Genomic DNA, 23,534 nt, shown 5'->3' on the forward strand with positions numbered 1-23,534 from the left:
ACTCTTAACAGGATATTAAATATTCTTCAAACTCCTTAGAAGGCTATATTTATGTTCTGTTTACAACCAACCTTCCTTGGTTTAAGAGCTTTCTTTCATGCCACCAATGGAAGCAAGAAAAATATCAAGAGCAAAGGCATTGTGTATTAATGAAGTGAAATAAAGAATACAGAACACAAAAGGTCTATTTTAGTAGAGACTCAATAAATTAAAACCACATTTAGTAATAGGCTAACCTTATCCACATGCAAAGCCCAAATAATCAGTCTGAAATGCAAAGTTCATCTGGCAAAGTTATGTAAGCAGTCTGTGAAACAGAAGATCAAACAGGATCTTCTTTTGTAATACATACACATTAATCTTTTTTCAATACTTTGAGGTCTTTATCCCCATATGCTTTCTACAGACCAGAAACAACTAAAGATTAAAAATCTAAGGTAAGGGGCGCCTGGGTGGCGCAGTCGGTTAAGCGTCCAACTTCAGCCAGGTCACGATCTTGCGGTCCGTGAGTTCGAGCCCCGCGTCGGGCTCTGGGCTGATGGCTCAGAGCCTGGAGCCTGTTTCCGATTCTGTGTCTCCCTCTCTCTCTGCCCCTCCCCCGTTCATGCTCTGTCTCTCTCTGTCCCAAATATAAATAAACGTTGAAAAAAAAAAATTTAAAAAAAAAAATCTAAGGTAAGAATCTATCATGTGAAAAGAAGCTAAGAAGTATACTGGCTAAATATTTTTTTTAAATAAAATAACTTGGGATTGTTTCTTTTAAAGTACAAATCATCAGGGTGCCTGGACGGCTCAGTCGGCTAAGCGTCTGAACTCTTGATTTCGGCTCAGGTCATGATCTTACGGTTCATGAGTTCGAGCCCCTCATCGGGCTGTGCACTTTCAGTGCAGATTCTCTCTCTCCCTCTCTGTTCCTCCCCAACTTGTGCTCTCTCTTGCAAAATAAATAAACTTAAAAAAAAATAATAATAAAGTACAAATCTTCTTTCATAAAATAATGCACATTTTACACACTCTTAGGATACAATTTTTTTTAAAGTGTCAAGGAGAGTCACTGAATGTGTAGGACTATTAAGTTCTTCAGTAACAGAAACCTCATTAAATATCTATCCGTAGCTATACATACAGATGTAGATATACATGCACATACATATACTAGAGGTCAAGGGATATAATGGGAAAAAAAATGGAACCAGGAGACTTGAGTTCTCATATATCAACATATTACAGGACCTTGAGTAAGCTGGGCTAATATTTTATGGGCTTTCATACTGTCTGTCATTTGTAAAATGAGGCAGTTAGAGCCAATGGCTTTAGAACTTCTTTACTATTTCATCTGCTGTCATAGTTTACCATTTCACTCTATATCATAAATTCATAAGGTTAATGAGACTTTCCCAAAGCAAAAAACAAAATTTAAGCTAAATAGGAATGAATGGTTTTGATCAATACCCTTGAGCTCCTTACTAGTAGAGATTACTCAATCAGAAAAACAATGTGTATTTTTTTTTCTTTTTTAATGTTTATTTATTTCTGAAACAGAGAGAGACAGAGAATGAGAGGGGAGGGGCAGAGAGAGAGGGAGATAGAATGTGAAGCAGGCTCCAGGCTCTGAGCTGTCAGCACAGAGCCCGACACAGGGCTCGAACTCACAAACCATGAGATCATGACCTGAGCCAAAGTCGGTCGCTCAACCGACTGAACCACCCAGGTGCCCCAAACAATGTGTATTTTCAACTAGCTAACATTTATTGGAGACTTAGTGTGTCAGGCACTGTGCTGAACTCTTTTAATTGGATCAGCTTCTTTAATTCTGAAGACGTGCCTATAACAGGTATTACTGTCCCTCAGAATAGACAGAGCTTAAAGAAATTAGCTTGCTCAAGGTCACAACAGCTAGTAAATCACAAAGCTGAAACGCAAAAAAGGGTGACTCCAAAGTTTATGCTCTTAACCACCATACTATACTACCTCCTAATAAATAAAGCATGAGTCAAATACGTTCTTCATTTAATCTCTAATAGGTCCTGATTATTCCCATTCTAATTATAATAGAGAAAATTGCTATAGTGACAGCCGACCAAGAAACAATTTCAAATTAATCATGTGAACAGAAAGACTATTTAAAGATTTGCTTTTATTAAAGAGAAGTGCTGTGTTTTTGGTAATAAGCAACCTTTCCTTCTTTTTAAAAAAAATGTTTAATGTTTCTTTATTTTGGGGGCAGGGGGAGGCAGAGAGGGAGGGAGACAGAGAATCCAAAGCAGGCTCCACACTAAGAGAACAAAGCCCAACGCGGGCTTAAACTCACTAACCGTGAGATGACCTGAGCCAAAGTCAGATGCTCAACGACTAAGCTACCCAGGCACCCCAGCAACCTTTTCTTTTAATAAAACAAACAATGCCATTAAATCTGAAAGACAAGCAAAGTTCTTTTTTTTTTTTTTTAAGTTTATTTATTTATTTTGAGAGAGACAGAGAGAGCACAGAAGGGGCAGAGAGGGAGAGAAAGAGAATCCCAAGCAGGCTCCGCACCGTCAGTGCAGAGCCCAGACTGGGGCTCGAACACATGAACTGTGAGATTGTGACCTGAGCCAAAGTCTGAGGCTTAACCGACTAAGCCACCCAGGCACTCAAGGCCAGCAAAGATCTTAAGGTGTGATATTATTACTCATTTTCCTGCCTTTAAGCAGACAAAAAACCTCCTGACAATTACCCCAGATGGCAGGGTTTGTCCAAGAGAACATCTCTTCAGATAGCATCAGTCTTGTCTCCATCACCATTTCAAATTTACTGCATAACTCTGGTTACCAACATAAAGGTTCAAAGACAAAGCTGACAACAGACATTCTTTCTTGCTTCCAGTTAGGCCACTTCAACTAGCCTGTCTGCTGACTGGTAGAACATGTGTAACTTTAGCGACAATCCTTTTGCGGGATATACAGCATTTTAAGAAGCTGATGAAAAAGATAATGTACGTACAAATCACGCACCAGAAAATGCCTTCTATGGGCTACTTTCACCCCTCCAAGTGCCTAAAGCAAACCTTCTCCTTTATATTCTCTATATATTTCTGCAAGATGCAAGCTGTCTCTCAAACTCTCAGAAAACCTCTTTCTTAGATGAATTTAAGCCTAGAAATAGTCAGTTCTGACAAGATATGGTTAAGTAAGGATATTATCCAAAGCAGAATAAGCCAGAATCCAAAAATTAAAGGCATAAAAAATAAAACATCCAAAAAGATAGCCATTTGGATGGGAATAAATTTTATAAACAAAACTACCCATTTCAATTTTCTTCATTCCTCCTATAGAGTAATAAACAGGTTTCTCTAACACACAATGTCCTCCAACCAAAGAGATTTTTGGTTTCATATATTGTGTGACCCTTAAACCCAATTTTGGTTTCAAATAGGGGTTGATGTCCACTGAACAACTTACAGAAATTAAAAAGCAGAGCCCACATGCACTGTGGGTCTACTCTGTATCTCATCTGAGCACAGAAGGAAAAGGGAAAATTACCCTTCTTTGATCCAACCCTGGATGAAGCACTGAAGAATTTCTTCACTGTGGTAACCTTGCGGGTCTTCTCATTGGTTTTTTTTTCTTCAAACTTGGAAAATGTGAGGGATTGGGCCCCCTGGCTGCTCTGACTGCTGGCAAAGGCCTCTTCCTCCTCCCGCTGAAGTCTGCAATTCAAGAGAGATTAAGAATGAGCCAGACATCCTCCAAGTTTTCCTTGTATCTGAAGCTATTACTCAATGAATTGCAGGGAGATCTTGAATTTTTAGAAATGGAGGCTAAACATATCAAATAGGTCTGAAGTGCCTGAATGAAACTATCCCACACACTCCTAGACTTCAAAAGGAACCTTCTCCATAGATCATATTCATTTAACAATATACTAAGGTTACATAAAAGGAACTCTAGTCTACTTTTCCCTAACAAGCTCAAGGTTGAAAAGGAAAAAGATAAGTATATAATGTGATAGTTCCTACAGTAGAGAGTAAAACCTAATTGCTATGAGAACATAGGAAAGAACAACTTAATCTGCTGGAGGGGACAAAGAAGGTTTACAGTGGTGCTATTTACACCGGTCTTAAGAGGTGAATAGGGTTCCACTGAGTGAAAGGGCATTCCAGGAAGAGGGAACTACAAATGTGAAGGCATATGGTTTCCTTTGCAGATCAAGATCAGCGTAGTCACCGGTGTGACCAGGTGGTTAAGAAACCTTGACTACTGAGCCCATTATAATCCTAGATTTTATCATGTAGTGGGGAACCAAGAAAAACTGTAAATCCAATAAATGACCATCATCAGATCTGTACTTTAAAAAAATAATGCAGGTTGCTATGTGGTAACTTGAGGGGCAATAATTAAGAATATATTATACAAAGATTTAAGTGAGAAAATATAGATCTGGAAACTAAGAAAGGATGAAATTCAAGAAACTTCTTTGAGCTGGAATAAATTCTATTTATTGGTCAGATAAGTGGTGTAAAGGAGAAATTAAGAATGACTCCCAAAGAAACAGGAACCCTCTTGCACTGTTGGTGGGAATGCAAATTGGTGCAGCTGCTCTGGAAAACAGTGTGGAAGTTCCTCAATAAATTAAAAATAGACCTACCCTATGACCCAGCAATAGCACTGCTAGGAATTTACCCAAGGGATACAGGAATACTGATGCATAGGGCCACTTGTACCCCAATGTTTATAGCAGCACTCTCAACAATAGCCAAATTATGGAAAGAGCCTAAATGTCCATCAACTGATGAATGGATAAAGAAATTGTGGTTTATATACACAATGGAGTACTACGTGGCAATGAGAAAGAATGAAATATGGCCCTTTATAGCAACATGGATGGAACTGGAGAGTGTGATGCTAAGTGAAATAAGCCATACAGAGAAAGACAGATACCATATGGTTTCACTCTTATGTGGATCCTGAGAAACTTAACAGAAACCCATGGGGGAGGGGAAGGAAAAAAAAAAAAAGAGGTTAGAGTGGAAGAGAGCCAAAGCATAAGAGACTCTTAAAAACTGAGAACAAACTGAGGGTTGATGGGGGGTGGGAGGGAGGGGAGGGTGGGTGATGGGTATTGAGGAGGGCACCTTTTGGGATGAGCACTGGGTGTTGTATGGAAACCAATTTGACAATAAACTCCATATATTGAAAAAAAAAAAAAAGAATGACTCCCAATATTTTTTAGCTAACTGAATAAAATAGTGATGTCATTAACTGATACAGAAGAAGGGTAGGAGGAAATGTTGGGATTGAGTAAATAAAAGAAATAAATTTGACCTTGGACCAGGTCCAACGTATTTGAGGTATTTATAATAAATCTAAAGAGCTATCTATAGAACAATGGTTCTATATGTTGAGCCCAGCAGCATCACCTGGGAACTTGCTAGAAATGCAAATTCCCAGACCTCACTCCCACCCTACTAAAGTCAGAGACTCCAAAATGAGGTCCAGTGATCCCTGTTTTGATAAGTGATTCTCATGCTTGTTCAAATTTGAGAAGGAGTGCTGTAATAAGACTCAAGCAAGGTCATAAACGGAAACAGAAAAAAATAGCCATGAAGTCATAGGTAGAAGTGTTAGTCTGAGAATGGAATAAGGACACACCTCTCTCCGAGACAAAATAGAAGTCAGCATCAAGATAGGAGTACATTTTGCTGTGGAGAGGGGAGAAAGCTGCTTTCTTCATGAAACAGGATCAGCTACTCAGATGTTCAGGAGTGCAGTGGGAAATCTGAGCAAATACTTAATGTTCTATGTCTATATTTTCTCTTTTGGACCATAGAGTTACTGAAAGCAGTGAGTATGCATTATAATTCTCCAAGTTCACCACAGATGCTAGAAAAGTAGTCACTCAACAAATATGGATGATTAGGTATTAAAAAACTAGCAAAAGATGTCAGAGTTCAGTCTGACGTTCTTTTATGGAGAATTTTTACTGTTTCTAGGATGTTTTGGCAAGAGATTAACATCATTCATGGCATTTTATTCATCTCTATACTCACCAGCCATTCCATCTTTTAGTTTTTATCATAATCATATTTCTGGATAATATAAACTACTTTGGACTAACACACCTCATTTTTAAGAAACAGTTAAATTTCCAAAATGCACACGCTCTATATACAAATCAAAAAAGTTTTTACTATTATGTGTTTATCACCATGGCAGGAGCTATGCTGGATGTATTTTAAGAATGAAAAAACTGAGGGGCGTCTGGGTGGCTCAGTCTGTTGGGCGTCTGACTTCGTCTCAGGTCATGATCTCACAGTCTGTGAGTTTGAGTCCCGCATCGGGCTCTGTGCTGACAGCTCAGAGCCTGAAGCCTGCTTCAGATTCTGTGTCTCCCTCTCTCTCTGCCCCTCCCCTGCTCATACTCTGTCTCTGACTCAAAAATAAACAAAAATATTTAAAAAAAAATAAAAAAAAAAAAGAATGAAAAAAATGATGCCTGATGAGAGCCATGTGCTTGGTACATCAGCTAGACTACTGCATTTAATGTTCACCATGAAATCTGTGTATCTCCATTCTTCTTCTCTGAGAAGTCTATTTTATCTATCTAAAAGAACTCAGTCTAACACACTCTAAACACAAAATAATTACAAGACAAAGATAAAATGAAGAAATCACTGAAAGCTATTCATTAAATGTTGACTGAGAAGAAGAAGAGAAAAAATTCACTTCTAATACTAAGCTGACTTGCTGATAGCTCACAACAGGGGAGAAAAATGGATTTTGACAATGACTGAGCTATATCTCTAACTGTATCGCTGTTAAACCACCCCTAGGTAAGTCCTTTTACCGCTCTGCCAGTTCCCAATCCTCCTGAATCTGCTTCTGCCTGGCTTTGTGGTACTCTTCCCTCCAGCACTTGGAGCAGAAACCCTGCCAAGCAGGGTTGCCATAGTAACCACATCCTTTCTTGCATAGGAGCTCCGACTGATCCACGTGAATTCCACGGCGTTCAGACTTCAGGCTCATCTTCTTTCTGCTAATCAAGTATAAACAAGAAAGTGTTGTTGCACTATCATTCTTCTATCAGCACAGGAATTGAGAACAAAAATATGAGCGAGTCCATAATCTTCAAGCTATTAGGGAGGGAAGGAAGGCTGTGAGGGAGGGAAAGAGTTTAAATACAGCAAGTTCCTGGGACACAAGGCTGCCTCAATTAGTAGAGCATGCAACTCTTGATCTTGGGTTTATGGGCTTGAACCCCACACTGGGTGCAGAGATTATTTAAAATAAAAATCTTAAAAAAAAAATAAAGCAAACAAGTTCTTGACACAGTCATACAAAAGAAAACATTTCTTATTTCCCTCTCAATAATACATAGAACACTTTAAGAAAGAACTAATATTGGATTAAAGGCCTAAATGTAACACTTGAAACTATAAAACACCTAGAAGAAACCAGAGGGAAAAAACTTCATGACTTTGGATTTGACAATAGTTTCTTGGCTATGACACCAAAAACAGCACAAGCCACAAAAGGAAAACCAGACAAATGTGACTGTACCAAACCTAAAATGTTCTGCACGGAAAAGTTAACAGCCCACAGAGTGAGAAGGCAACCTGTATGGAATGAGAGAAAATATTTGCAAGTCATGTATCTGCTAAGGGATTAATATTCAGAATATATAAAGAATTCCTATAGCTCAACAACAACAAAAACAAATAATCTAATGAAAAATTAGCAAAGGACTTGAATAGATAATTCTCCAAGGAAGATATACAAATATCCAACTAACATGTGAAAAGATGCTCAACATCACTAATCAGGGAAATGCACATCGAAACCACAATGAGATACCACTTCACATCCAGTAGGATGGCTATGATGAAAAAAAAAAGTCAGATAATAACAAGTGTTAGCAAGGATGTTGAGAACTCTCATACAGGGCTGCCTGGAATGTAAAACAGTGCAGCTGCTTTTGGAAACAGTCTGACAGCTCCTCAAGCAATTAAACAGAGAGTTACCATATGACCCAGCAATTCCACTCCAAGGTATGTGTGTATACACACATACACACATACACACACACATACACACACACACACACACACACACACACACACAAAAGAGATGAAAACATATGTCCACACAGAAACTTGTACACAAGTGTTTAAAACATTATCCATAATAGCCAAAAGGGGATGAATGATAAAGAAATTGTAGTATATCGATACAATGGAGTATTTGACCATAAAAAGGAATTAAATACTGATACATGTCACAACACGATCAATCTTGAAAACGTTTTGCTAAGTGAAAGAATCCAGTCATAAAAGGCCACATATTATATAATCCCCTTCATATGAATGTTCAGTATGGGGAAATCTACAGAGACAGAAAATAGATTACAGTTGCTTAGGACTAAGGGGGAGAGGGTGGGAATAAAGGAGATAGCTGAAGAGTATGAGGTTTCTTTTTGAGAGGATGAAAATGTTCTCAAGTTGGATGTCATGATGGTTGCCACTGAACTGTTTAACCTTTAAATGGGTGAATTCTATGGTATGTGAATTATACTTCAATAAAGTTGTTTTTAAAATACATCTTGGAGATATTGCAGGTTGAGGCCCAGACCACACAATAACGCAAATGTCACAATAAAGTGAGTCAAATAAATTTTTTGGTTTCCCAGTGCATATATAAGTTAGGTTTACACTATACTGTAGTCCATTTAGTGTTCAATTCTAAAAATTAAACATGCAAATTTGACACTGAGATAAGGTTACAGGTAAATTAGAATATACCAGTTTTATGGATTGGAGAGGAAGTGTGAAAAACAGCAAAGAAACAAAGTCCTAGAAATTGAAGTAGGAGCAACGTTTTTATCAGAGTGTTAGCTATAACAAAGTATAAAACTGTAGGATTTAAGCTTTATGTGGTAAATAACATGGCATTCATATGTAAAATGTTCAGTATCTGAGTGGTAGTTTTACTGACGTATAGTTATTTTAATTGTAGACTTAAAATTGCTGCATTTTATGTACTTAAAGTAATTCTTAACATAAAAAATAATAAAAATTAAAATTAAAAATGCTTTATTGCTAAAAAAATGCTTTATTGCTAAAAAATGCGAACTACCATCTGAGGTTTCAGTGAATTGTAATCACTGATCATAGATACCATAACAGGGCGCCTGGGTGGCGCAGTCGGTTAAGCGTCCGACTTCAGCCAGGTCACGATCTCGCGGTACGGGAGTTCAAGCCCCGCGTCAGGCTCTGGGCTGATGGCTCAGAGCCTGGAGCCTGTTTCCGATTCTGTGTCTCCCTCTCTCTGACCCTCCCCTGTTCATGCTCTGTCTCTCTCTGTCTCAAATAAATAAAAACATTTTTTAAATGTTTTTAATAATAAATAAACAAATAATTTTTTAAAACGGTTAGGATGGCAAATCGTATGTTGTGTGTATTTTACCACAATTTTTTTAATTGGGGGGAAAAGCTTATTGGGAATTTTTATATCTGTGTTCATGAGAGACATTGGTCTTATTAGTGCTTTTCTTGTGATGTCTTTGGTTTTGGTATCATGGCAATGCTGGCTTCCTAGAATGAGTTAGAAAGTATTTTCTCCTGGGGCGCCTGGGTGACGCAGTCGGTTAAGCGTCCGACTTCAGCCAGGTCACGATCTCACGGTCCGTGAGTTCGAGCCCCGCGTCAGGCTCTGGGCTGATGGCTCGGAGCCTGGAGCCTGTTCCCGATTCTGTGTCTCCCTCTCTCTCTGCCCCTCCCCCGTTCATGCTCTGTCTCTCTCTGTCCCAAAAATAAATAAATGTTGAAAAAAAAATTTTTTTTTTAAAAAATAAAAAAAAAATAGATACCATAACAAATAATAATGAAAACGTTCGAAATATTGCCAGAATTACCAGATTTTGTGACACAGAAACACGGAAGTGAGCAAATGCTGTTGGCAAAATGGCGCGGACAGATTTGCTCAATGCAGGGTTGCCACACAAAACTTCAATTTGTGAAAAAATGCGGTATCTGTGAAGCTCAATAAAGCAAAGTGCAATAAAGCAAGGTATGCCTGTAAAACTCAACAGAGGAGGGCAGGATGGAAGTCACGGAGATTCAATATTGGCTTTGAAGGTGGAGCGACTATAAGCCAAGGAATGTGGGTGGCTTCTAGAAGCTGAGAATGACCTCAGTCCTATAACCAAAATGAACTAAAATCTGCCAGCATGAGTATGTCTGGAAGCAGATTTTCCCCACAGCCTCTAGAAAAGAGCCCAGTCTGGCTGACTCCTTTATTTTGACCTCTTGAGATCCTTAACAGAGTACGAGTACCCAGCTGAGCCAGGCAGGACTTCTCCTTTACAGAATTTGGGGATAATAAATGGGTATTGTTTTAAGCTGCTAAATTTGTGGCGATTTGTTACGGCAACAACAGAAAACTAACAGGCCTCTTTTCCACATCTCTTTTTGGGAGCCTTTGCACATGTGTTCTAATGCTGCCCAGGGCTGTATGCCCTGCTCTTCAATGCCCTGGTGATTATTCTCTCCTACTGTAGGTCTTAGCTTTCACATCGCACTGTCAGGAAGACCTTCCCTGGTTACTCTATCTAAAGTAGTACCTCCCCCAAATCCCCAACTCTCACCTCCACGCTGGCATTATTTCTCTATATCCTACCTATATTGAACAAGGCGGGGTAAGGAAAGAGTTAACCAAGCAGGCCTGAGTTGCTCAAAAATCGTGCACATTCTCAGAAGGGCCTGCTTGTGTACTTGCTCATGGTCAGCTTCTGGGAATGCAAGTCTTTATGTCTTTATGTCATGAGTGTCATTATGTTTTGTATGCTTGGAGCTCTGAACCACACTTTAGACAGTCTGCGCAAATAGTGTGACGTATGGTGAACACCTGCTTTCATTCTGGGGGGGGTCTGGAGTTGCATTAACTGTGGTCATACTGTGAAGGCACTTGTGCTTATGTGACCAAACTTCAATAAAAACCCTGGAATTCAAGGCATAAGTGCGTTTCCTTAACAGAAAATACCTCACACGCGTTGCTACAATTTGTTGCTGGGGGATCAAATGCACCACTGGGAGAAGACTCATGAGAAGACTCAGGCCTGGTATCCTCCAAACTCTGCTCAGTGCATTGGTTTCCTTTATTGGTCCTGTTTTGTATCCTCTCACCTGGCTATAAAACATCACCAGGAGAACAGGAGTTCTATGAATCCCATCAAATTACCAAACTTGGGGGGAGTGCTGGGGACTAGTGACATAGGGTATGATTATAAAGGGGTGGCATGAGGGAGCTCTTAGTGGTTACAGAATAGTCCCCTATCTTGACCGTGACACGAAACTGCTATACACACACACATGGCAGATGTCAATTTCTTGGTTCTGAGAGTATACTATAGTTATATAAAATGTAGCCTTTGGGGAAAACTGGGCAAAGAGTACACCGGGCCTCTCTGTATGATCTTTGCAACTTGCTGTTACTCGGTCATTTCGAACTAGAGAGTTTTTTTTTTTTTTTTTTTTAATTTTTTTTTAACGTTTTTTATTTTTTTTTTGGACAGAGAGAGACAGAGCATGAACGGGGGAGGGGCAGAGAGAGAGGGAGACACAGAATCGGAAACAGGCTCCAGGCTCTGAGCCATCAGCCCAGAGCCCGACGCGGGGCTCGAACTCACGGACTGCGAGATCGTGACCTGGCTGAAGTCGGATGCTCAACCGACTGCGCCACCCAGGCGCCCCTCGAACTAGAGAGTTTAAAAAATTCCACTTAAATTTTAAAATTTTTTAAAAAAAAAATTTTTTTTTTCAACGTTTATTTATTTTTGGGACAGAGAGAGACAGAGCATGAACGGGGGAGGGGCAGAGAGAGAGGGAGACACAGAATCGGAAACAGGCTCCAGGCTCCGAGCCATCAGCCCAGAGCCCGACGCGGGGCTCGAACTCACGGACCGCGAGATCGTGACCTGGCTGAAGTCGGACGCTTAACCGACTGCGCCACCCAGGCGCCCCTCCACTTAAATTTTAAATGACAACACGTATGACCGAACCACTGTATATGAGACAGTTAAACAGTGATAACGCAGGTTATTTCTAAATATGGAAAACAAAGAGAGCAAGTGAACTGCCAGAAGTGCATGCCATGATCTGAAAGGCTATGCAGAGGTGATGATAGCTCTGTTTCAGCGGGGCAAAGCAGGTACAGTCAACACACCCACATTAGACATCAGAGACATATAAACAGCATATCCCCTTCAGTTAGGGAGAAACATACGGGGATCAACCGCCTGAGACTCCATTTGTCTTTCCTGCACAGAAAGACCTCTCTCTCCCTCATCAGTGGAGCCATAATCCAGAGGCAAGCTGCCACCACCACTGCACCCAAGAGGAAGGCCAGAGGGACATATCCAGATCCTGTTTGAGCACTGCACTCAAATAAGCAGGCTTTTATTGAGCAACCTGGGCATAAAAAATGCATAATTCAATTGGTCCACTACATTAGAGAAGACAGTAAAAATGATCTCTACTGCTGAGACGATGGAGAGCCCTGTGAGTTCTGCCCCCAGGCTAGTATTCAATCTGGGTTGAGGTACACTAAAAAAAAGGACAGAGGAGTACAAATCCCAGAGTTAGGTGTGTTCTTCCTTAAGACTCTGCATAAAGCCAGATTGATCTCATAAAATCAGCAAAAACAAAAAAACATTTTGTGGATCTGAATAGCTTCCCACTATTTTCCTCATGAGAGTCCTGCTTCCTGTTCTTGGGTTCAGTGCTATGTTCTCATAGTTCAGTTCCTCTAGGCCGCAATTTACAAGAAACTTCCAATCAACTCTACTAAAATGATACACTGTCCTTTGACCTCAGTTAAGAAATAAAACTAATAGCTAAGCTTTTTTTCCTGAAATTTGGTTTTCTCCACTTATGGAAGTATAAGATGCTTACTCTATAAAACCTGATATATATAGACAAGTAGAAAATAAAGTAGAAAGAAAGTCAAAACATCACCCAGAGACATTCACTATATTCTTGTAGTGCTTTCTCTACTCATCACTCAGTTACTTAACAAATAATTATACACTGATTTACACTCTATGACAGGCACTTTACAAAAGTAAAAGTAAAGTTTCAGTCATTTTGGCACCTGCTATGTAGTATGGGAAATATAACTATATATCTAGAAGGCCTGAAAGAATTTAAAACACTATGAACAATGAGGAAATAATTAATTTTAGAATTACAAAATCACATAAAAATTTGTATTTATGTAAAACAAGCTAAATATGTGTAAGTGAAATCTATGGAACTCTTAAAATAGTCTAACAATAACAAGTTTGTAAATGTAAAAAGATCCCATTCACAATAGTATCAAAATGTAAAACCACCCAGGAAATACTTTAATAGTAAAATTACGTGATTTACAATAAATATTGAGAACTAAAAAAAGCTAAAGTAGCTGGTAAGGTAAGGCATACCAATTTTTACTGAGGAAATTAAATATATAAATGGCAAATGTTTAAAACATTTCAAGTTTACTACAAATGACAATAAAATCTCAAAAGACTTTTTTTTTTGTTTTGTTTTGTTTTGTTTTTTCAACGTTTATTTATTTTTGGGACAGAGAGAGACAGAGCATGAACGGGGGAGGGGCAGAGAGAGAGGGAGACACAGAATCGGAAACAGGCTCCAGGCTCTGAGCCATCAGCCCAGAGCCTGACGCGGGGCTCGAACTCACGGACCGCGAGATCGTGACCTGGCTGAAGTCGGACGCTTAACCGACTGCGCCACCCAGGCACCCCATCAAAAGACGTTTTTTTAAAGTTTATTTTATTTAATTATTTTGGGAGAGAGAGAGTGTGCAAGCACACAGGGGAGGGGCAGAGAGAGCGGCAGAGACAGCGGTAGAGAGAATCCCAAGCAGGCTCCGCACTGTCAGCACGGAGCCCTATGCGGGGCTCCAACTCATGAACCATGAGATCATGACCTGAGCCAAAATCAAGAGTCAGACACTTAACTGACTTAATCGCACCTTACGAAACTTTTAAAGGACTAAGGGCTATTTAAGCTTAAAAACTGAAGCAAAATTTTAAAAAGAAAAAGATTCAAATACACAAATTTAAACCTCTATCTAGTTTTTAAAAGGCCCACTTAGAAAATGGAAAAGCAAGGGCACCTGGGTGGCTCAGTCTGTTAAGCGTCCAACTCTTGATTTTAGCTTAGGTCATGGCCTCACAGTTCGTGAGACTGAGTCCGACACTGGGCTCCGTGCTGACAGCGCAGAGCCTGCTTGCGATTCTCTTTTCCTTCTCTCTCTCTCTCTCTCTCAAAATAAATATTTAAAAAAAGAAAATAGGCAAATATTTAAGAAAATAGGACAATGAAGTATTTTATCATATTTAAAATTATATGAATAAAAAGAAACTGTAAATCTCTGATATGCAGGATAAGGATACGAGTAGACCAATCACAAAACATGAAAAGCTTCTGGGGCGCCTGGGTGGTGCAGTCGGTTAAGCGTCCGACTTCAGCCAGGTCACGATCTCGCGGTCCGTGAGTTCGAGCCCCGCGTCGGGCTCTGGGCTGATGGCTCGGAGCCTGGAGCCTGTTTCCGATTCTGTGTCTCCCTCTCTCTCTGCCCCTCCCCCGTTCATGCTGTGTCTCTCTCTGTCCCAAAAAAAAAAAAAAAAAAAAAAAAAAAAAACGTTGAAAAAAAAAACATGAAAAGCTTCTGAGAAACAGAAACAGAATGTCAAAAGGCTTCTGCATTTCATTTTTATTTATTTTTATTAAAGTTTATTCATTTTTGAGAAAGAGAGAGAGAGAGAGACAGAGACAGAGACAGAGAGAATCCCAAGCAGGCTCCACGTTCAGCATGGAGCCTGATGTGGGGCTTGATCCCACACCGTGAGGTTGAAATCAAGAGTTTAATGCTCAACCAACTGAGCCACCCAGGAGCCTGTGAAGATTTCTGCATTTAAAATTTTGATATATACTACCAAAGTGGCTTCACAAAATGACTGTGTCTATCTACATTCCCACCTATTGTGTGTTAGAGAATCTACTTTCCTGGAAACTCATAAATAAATACTATATTACTAATCTTTATTTTGTCCATCTGAAAGGCAAAAAAATAAATCATTTCTTGTTTTAATATGCACTTCCTAAACCATGTTTAATATTTACTGGTCATTAGCATATCTTCTTTGAAGAATTGAACCATTTGTGTTTTTTGTTCATTTTTCTGTGTCATCTTTTCTCCTTTATTTTCAGTCGAAGTATAGTTGACATATAATCTTTTTTTTTCTCTTTATAAGTGTTCTTTTTATGTCATCTTTTAGTCCGTCACTTTATGTTATGAAGACACCACTGTTTTAATCAAAGAGTTAATATTTCAAATCTATATCCAAGTTTCACTAACTTTCGTATCATTAAATACATTGCTTCCAAAATGAAAGTAAATACCACACAGAGAAGCAGTGGCACAGTTCCAATGTTAAATACAACAAAACAAAGCATCCAAACACTAGCCTGCCCAAATAATTCCAAGTGGTAATCAAACCCATGAAATATAATGTAGAGTTTATACTGCTGGAATGAGCAAAGCCGGCAGAGCAGCATTCTTACAGAATGAGTTCTTGACAACAATCTTCTATTGTATTAAGTCGCACCCTCTCCAGATAAGTGAAATTATGATTCCAATCTGAGCATGCCACTGCCCAGGCTAACAACTCAAACTTGCACACCAAATAAACTGGCTGCTCTGGTCTACTTCCTTCTATGCTCCATCCTCTCTTCCATGGCAGCAGCCAATTTCCCAAAAGGCGAGTTTACTCAATAAGTAAATGACCAAACATTCTCTGGTTTAACTCTACTCAAACTAGCAACAAACTGCAACACATAACATGCTTTCAACCACTAACAGCTTTGTTTTTTCTCAAAGTTCTATCTCAGTTTAGCTTTGCTGCAGCCATTTCACCCTCAGCCATTTGCTGTGGCTGAGCAAAGTGATACACACACATATATCATAAGAGAAATACAAAAAGCAACTAACTGCCTGGATGGAAAATGCATTTATTCAGATTTATTAGCCAGCGCAATGAATTATATATCTGTATTACGTTCTAAGCCTCCAAGAAGTGTCTTGTGTGTAATAAAAATTTAATCCAATTAATCTGCAGAAATTTTCAAAAGCTAAAACCATACTGTCTGTTGTGGGTTAAACTGTGTCCCCAAAAAAGGTTGAATTCAATACTGTGAATGAAACCTGATTTGGAAATAAGCAGATGTAATTACTGATTTAGGGTGTTCCCTAAATCCAATAACTGGTGTCCTTACAAAAAGGCCCTGAAAGACACACAGACATACACACAGAGGCCACATGGCCTCAGAGGCAGAGATCGCAGTGATGTGGCTGCAAGCCAAGGAACTATAAGACAACCAGCCAGCATCTCCAGCCTTCAGAGACAACACGGCCCTGCTGACACCTTGGTTTTAGATTTCTAGCCTCCAGAATGATGAGAGAATAAATTTTTGTTGTTTTAAGCCACCCCATTTGTTTATAGCAGTCCTAGGAAACTATAAAAATCATCCAGTAAGAATTGTAAACTGTAATTGTAAACAAATAATTGAAAGAAATGAGGTTTCCACAAGTTAACATAGAACTATGGGTTCACAGCATCACTTGCTCTTTATCAACTGGATAATCACATCTCCCTCCCAGTTCAGGCTTATGCCTGTTGTCCTAGCGAAAAGGCATCCATTTGATTCTCAAAAGTCATCTGCTCTGGATAATAAATTACACTGTCATCTTATTTATGAACAAGCCTAGAAAACCCTCCTGTAGTCCACCTTCAAATTCCATCCTGTTCAAATAGCATCTGACTCCCTTTTGCCCACTGACAGATTAATTCTATCCCTCTGGTTCTTACAGCATTTTATATATACAGCTATTATAATACACTCTATTACAATAACTTGCTTATGTGGCCATTCCACATACACAGACACAGCATAGCACTGTTCTGCCAGGAACAGAGTGAGTAATCCATACATACTTCCTAAATTTATTAAATTATTTATTCAGAAGACCAACAAAGTACCTGCATAGACCATTTTCTTTCACTTCTGTCCCATGTACACTCTCCAGGGCCCATTGCAGGTAAGAATCGAAAATTAAACAGCAAAATGACTAACTTACAAAGCAGGTGCTCTCAAATTTTAGCATGCATCAGTAGCACATGGAGGACTTGTTAAAGCACAGAGTACTTCCTGGCTCCCGACCCACAGTTTCTGATTCAGGGGGTCAGGGGTAGGGCCAGAGAATCTACATTCCTAAGAAGTTCCCAGGTGATGTGGCTAAGGATTACTCTTGGAGAACCACTGTGATAAAGTAAGCATAACAATTATTAAAAGATTAATTTCTTCTCATGATTTCATTACTAGTGGGAGAATTTATTTTCTGAATACGATGGAGTAGCTTGTGGCAGACCAACACTCCTACTGAGAATGAAAAAAGCTAGATACATTTTTTAAATCAATGTTTAAAGGCATCACAAAACAGATGAAGCAATCAAGACTAGAAGCCTCTGGATTCTGGAAAAAGAGACGAATGGTAGAGAAACAAAGTGACATTCTGTGGCCACTTTTTCACCAAGTACATTTGATGATTTTGGGGCAAAAGGCTGAGAATCCAGACTACAGACACAGGAACCACGAGAGCTTTTGGAAGAGATGAAACAAAGGCAAGAATCAAGGAGCCAAAATCCCAGGAAAAGTGGAGAGTCAAAGAGCCAGAAAGATCTAACACAAGGCTGGTTTTTCCCTAAGGACATTTACCAAGTTCTGCAGCTGCACAGAGAGGACTTCAAAACAAAACTGAAACGTCTGAAAATCAAAAGTGGAATTTTCAGGGGAGCCCAGCTGGCTCAGTTGGTAGAGCATGCAACTCTTGATTTGGGGTTGTAAGTTCGAGCCCCACGTTGGGTGTAGAGATTACTTAAAAATAAAATCTTTAAAGAAAAAAAAGAGTGGAATTTTCAGTAATCTCACTGTTCTCAAGAGACAAAGATTACAGCATAGAAACCACCAGGGGAAGAGATGCCTGTGAATTCACTAAACTATCAGTTGGAAGCCCCAGATGGTAGTGGTAAAGGCAAACCAGAAGGAAACCTAGCCTTATCAACCCAGCAACACAATCTCAACCATTAGCTCAATCCCTAAAAGGATTAGATGATAAGTCCCTACTCTACCTGGCTAGCAAAAGGGAGGAGACATTTCCTCTCTAAAACAATAGCACTGAGGTGCCTGGGTGGCTCAGTTGGCTAAGTGACCAGCTCTTGATTTCTGTACCAATGGCACACAGCCTGCTTGGGATGTACTCTCTCTCTCTCTCTCAAAAATAAATAAATAAACTTAAAAAAAAAGGACAGCATCATCTGGAGCTTCATTTTATTCACAACACCCAGCATTTACCTAACTAAAAGCCAAAAAGAAGAAAACAGATGCTCAGATGATCCAGACAATGGAGTTAACAGAAAGACTTTATTTTATTTTAATTTTTTAGAGACAGAAAGAAACCCCAGGAGGGGGAGGGGAGAGAGGGAGAGAAGGAGAGAGGAACAAGGAGAGAGGGAGACAGGGAGACAGGAAAAGAGGGAGAGAGGGAGAGATGCAGAGAGAGAGAGGGAGCAAGGGAGAAGCAGGGCATGAGCTTACCTGATGCAGGACTCAAACTCATGCACCATGAGATCATGACCTGAGCTGAAGCTGGATGTTTAACCAACTGAGCCAACCCAGGCACCCCAAAAGAAAGACTTTTAGGAGCACCTGGGTTGGCTCAGTTGGCTAAGCATCCAACTTCAGTTCAGGTCATGATCTCACTGTTTGTAAGTTCAAGTCCTGCATAGGGCTCTGTGCTGACAGCTCAGAGCCTGGAGCCTGTTTCAGATTCTGTCTCTGTCTCTGTCTCTCTCTAGCTCTCCCCCTCCCCGCTCATGCTCTGTCTCTCTCTCTCTCTCTTTCTCTCTCAAAAAATAAAATAAACAATAAAAAAAAGAAAGACTTTTAAATAATGATAGCTATTTAAATTCCCTATTTAAAAATATAGGTAAAAAATAAATTTAAAATAGGTGAAAAAAAGAGGGTAAGAACATACTTTAAAAATGAAGAATTTCAACTGAGAATTGTAATCTATAAGAATTGAACTGAAATGCTAGATCTGAAAAGTATAATAACTAAAATTAAGAATTCAAAAGGTAGATTTAACAACAGACCAGGCCTAGCAGATGAGAGGATTAGAAACTGGAACCCAAGTCAATAAAATACATCCAAACAGAAGCAGAGAGAAAAACTAATAGGAAACACTGGGGCAGGAGGAGGGCAGTGTAAAGAGAATGAGGAACACTGTGGAAAAGTCTACCAAATATGTAACTGGAGTCCCTCAAAAGAAGAGGAAAGAATGAATAAGACAGAACCAATATTAAAAGCAAGAACCAGGGCACCTGGGTGGCTCAGTCAGTTGACTGTCCAATTCTTGATTTCAGCTCAGGTCATGATCTCATGGGTTCATGAATCAAGCCCCTCGTCGGCTCTGTGATGAGTGTGGAGCCTGCTTAAGATTCTCTCTCCCCCTCTGCCCTTCTCATCTGCTCCCACATGTGCTCTCTCTCTTTAAAACAAAATTAAAGGGGCGCCTGGGTGGCGCAGTCGGTTAAGCGTCCGACTTCAGCCAGGTCACGATCTCGCGCTCCGTGAGTTCGAGCCCCGCGTCAGGCTCTGGGCTGATGGCTCGGAGCCTGGAGCCTGTTTCCGATTCTGTGTCTCCCTCTCTCTCTGCCCCTCCCCCGTTCATGCTCTGTCTCTCTCTGTCCCAAAAATAAATAAAACGTTGAAAAAAAAATTTTTTTTTAAAAATTAAAAAAAAATAAATAAATAAAACAAAATTAAAAAAATAAATAAAAGGAAAGAATGAAAATTTCAAAATTGATGAAAAGACAACCCACAAATCCAAGAAATTCTGGGAACCTAAAAGCAGAAAGACACACACACACATACACATACACACACACACACAGATATAGCATACTTAAAATGTTGATAATCAAAAACAAAGAGAAACTTTTTAAAGTAACCAGTGGGAAAGAAGCACATTGCTTTCATAGGTGCAACAATAAAACTAACAGCTAAATTCTCAAAGAAACCATAAAGCCATAAGACAACAGAATGACCTCTTAAAAGTGCTGTAAAAAGAAAATGCCCACCTAGAATGTGGTGCTCAGTGACTATTTCCTTTAAAAATAAAGGCAGAATAAGACATTTACAGACAAACAAAAAACTGAAACAATTCATTATGGGCCCACTTGCATTAGAAGAAATACCAGAGGGAACTCTTCAAATGGGAAGAAAAATTAGCCTATTCCAAAGAGAAACACAGAAATACATACAGGAAGGGACGAAGAGTAATGGAAACAGTAAATATGTAAGTAAATCCACACAAATACTGATTATATAATGCAACAAAGCAGGAAAACGACAAACTGAGTTAGTACCTAAAGCTCTAGCATTACTGGAGAAGCGATAAAAGTTGTAATTTGTATTAGACTGCAGTAAGTCAAGGGTATATATTACATTTGCTAGTATAATCACAAAAAGAATAGTGAAAGAATGTGTAACTAAGCAATTACTATAGGGAAAATATTAAATAATTAAATAATAAATAATCCAAGAGGGGCGCCTGGGTGGCTCAGTCGGTTGAGCCTCCGACTTTGGCTCAGGTCATGATCTCACTGTTCGTGAGTTCGAGCCTTCCGTCGGGCTCTGTGCTGACAGCTCAGAGCCTGGAGCCTGCTTTGGATTCTGTGTCTCCCTTTCTCATCTGCTCCTCCCCTGCTTGCACTCTGTCTCTCTCTCTCTCTCTCTCTCTCTCTCTCTCTCAAAAATAAATAAGCATTCAAAAAATTAAAAAAAAATAATCCAAGAGATGGCAAGAAAAAAGGAAAAGGGAACAAAACTGGTGAGTCAAAAAGAAAACTTACCAAAAGATGGTAGATCTAACACGAAATATAGTGACAATCGCATTACATGAAAATGGACTAAATATTCTAATTTAAATACTAAAATAGACTAAAGAAAAAAAACCTAAATTCAATCATCACGATGCTTTCAGGGACAAAATTAAAAAAACCGAAATTATAAGGACGGAAAAATATACAACATGCAACACTTACCAAAAGAAAGCTAGTAAAGCTATACTGATATACAAAGTGGACTTGAAGGCAAAAAGCACTACTAATGATTAAAAGATAACAGTGCTAATCCACCAAGAAAATTCTAATGTAAGCAAAGTGGTTAGAAATTAGTAATCACTGGGAGCTAAGAAGCATACCCTTACCAACGACCTTGAAGGCCAATGCAAAACAACTGCTGCAACCAACTCTTTTTAGAAAAATCTATGGCAGCTCAAAGGGTAGAACTACACATTAACATAGAGCATAAATACCAGACTTCTTGGCAATACGATAAAACTCACACAGGGGCACCTGGGTGGCTCAGTCGGTTGAGGATCCAACTTTGGCTCAGGTTGTGATCTCGTGAGTTCAAGCCCCACACCAGGCTCGCTGCTGTCAGTGCAGAGCCTGCTTCAGATTCTCTGTCCCCCTCTCTCTTTGCCCCTTCCCCACCTGCGCACGCTCGCTCGCACATTCTCTCTCCAAAAAAATGAAAAACAAACCTCATGCATATACCTTATGTGAATTCTGAAATGCTTAAACTAGTAAACAGTTTTTTTTTACCACAAAGTAAAAGGTAGACAGTTTTACAAACCAACATTAATAAAGATCAGAAGATATTCTGGGGTAATAAAATGTTTACTAGACTGAGTAGTTTGATAAGGTTCATATCTATAAAATTCATATCTATAAAAACTAGACTTCCTGAAACTAAACCCTCAGAAAAAGGAAAAAACAAAACTGAAAAAAAAAAACTCAGATTCTTCTTCTCCAAATATAGCTCAAGTGTTGATTGAAGCATGAAACTGAAATCTTTGCATTATACTTACCTAAATGGCAGACTCACCATCATAACAATTAGTGGTTTTGTTTGGGGCTGGAACTGGCTAGGCCTAGAATCCAACCTCCTGATTAGCTTTTCTGTTAGAATCTAAGAACTTTAAACTTCAAAAGATCTCAGCTTATTTCTCAAGCCCTATTTTATTTACATATAAATAAAATAGTAAGTTGAGATTTTTATTTTCTAACTTATTTATTCAATTACGAGACCAAAGTACTAGAAAGACAAAAAGTTTCTTCCCTCTCCTCCCTCCCTCTCTCTTTCTTTTTTGGTAGCCCATACAGGGATTGACAAGATCTTCTTCAAAGAAATAGCCTATAACTTCTCATGGGTAACAACAAAAAGTATCTGCAATTTTGTTCTCAAGTATGTCCAAGAACAAAAGTAGGCTCTTTGGAGAAAGTTGTGTCCACATATAGTTGATATTCAAAGAACATCAACAGTTAGCACAGGGTATGAAAACACTTTGCCATCTGATTATTCCTCATAAATGATACTTAAGATGTGTCCACCCATGACTACACAACATTTAAACCCCTAGAGTAATAATAACATCTATATACACTTACCACACCATGAGAACAACTGCAATGGCTAATTAATTAATATAAAGATATAATCCATCTTGCTAAGTAGAAGCCAAGGATATTACTTCCGGAGACACTAATTATAATGGATTTTAGACATTTTATTTCATCAGCCTACAGTTTTATTTTTTCTTTTCACATTTTTTATTTGCATTCTTCTTATAATATCCTACTCAAAGCTGTGGTCACTAGCCCAACTTATTTTTCAGGAACATGTTTAAAAAACAGTGTCAAAAGTGATGTGGAAATGCAATTAAGGAACCATTAAGTTACATAACTACATTTAGGCAACAACAGTTCCACCCATTGTTTACTGATGAAAGGTGAATAAGGATGTTCTCTATTCTCTAGTTTCAGAGGCTAGGTCACAATTTACAATATACTATAGGAACTGTATTATAATACTTCAAACAAAACAAAACAATCTGGAATTACCTGAAACAGCTACATATGAAAATGCACAATAAATGATGGTTTACTTATCTGTACAACTCTAATGCAATACAATTCCTAACAGAACAAAATGAGAGTTAAGAACACATACACCTAGTAATGGCATTACAAAACTATAACCTAAGTTCATCTCAAATCACAGCAGTGAGATCACCAGCTTAAGTTTTACTCTAAAATTTAAATACAAATCTCTTTTTCTAGAATGGTACACTATCTTTATAAATATCATTGTGACTTTCCTGATCTTGAGATAAATTCAGAGCAAACACAAAGAAAAAATATATGCATTTTTTAATTTTTTTTTTTCAACCTTTATTTATTTTTGGGACAGAGAGAGTCAGAGCATGAACGGGGGAGGGGCAGGGAGAGAGGGAGACACAGAATCGGAAACAGGCTCCAGGCTCTGAGCCATCAGCCCAGAGCCTGACACGGGGCTCGAACTCACGGAC

At 39.0% G+C, this 23,534-nt stretch overlaps 1 protein-coding gene across 3 annotated transcripts in view; it reads right to left on the reverse strand.

The window, feature by feature from the left end:
• Positions 1-23,534, reverse strand: part of RABGEF1 (RAB guanine nucleotide exchange factor 1) — a 64,231-nt gene that overhangs the window by 35,706 nt on the left and 4,991 nt on the right. For 2 of the 3 annotated variants that reach the window (XM_040456215.1, XM_040456213.1), the window contains exons 2-3: positions 6,826-7,014; positions 3,522-3,688 (exon numbers count right to left, since the gene is read on the reverse strand). In XM_040456215.1, coding sequence (XP_040312149.1) covers positions 3,522-3,688; positions 6,826-7,004 — 346 coding nt within the window. In that variant the 5' untranslated portion in view covers positions 7,005-7,014. The remainder of the gene's footprint in view (positions 1-3,521; positions 3,689-6,825; positions 7,015-23,534) is intronic. The other variant, XM_040456214.1, reaches the window with a different exon arrangement.

Source organism: Herpailurus yagouaroundi, unplaced genomic scaffold (assembly GCF_014898765.1).
Source record: "Herpailurus yagouaroundi ecotype Mexico unplaced genomic scaffold, PumYag 216, whole genome shotgun sequence".
Lineage (NCBI taxonomy): Eukaryota > Metazoa > Chordata > Mammalia > Carnivora > Felidae > Herpailurus > Herpailurus yagouaroundi.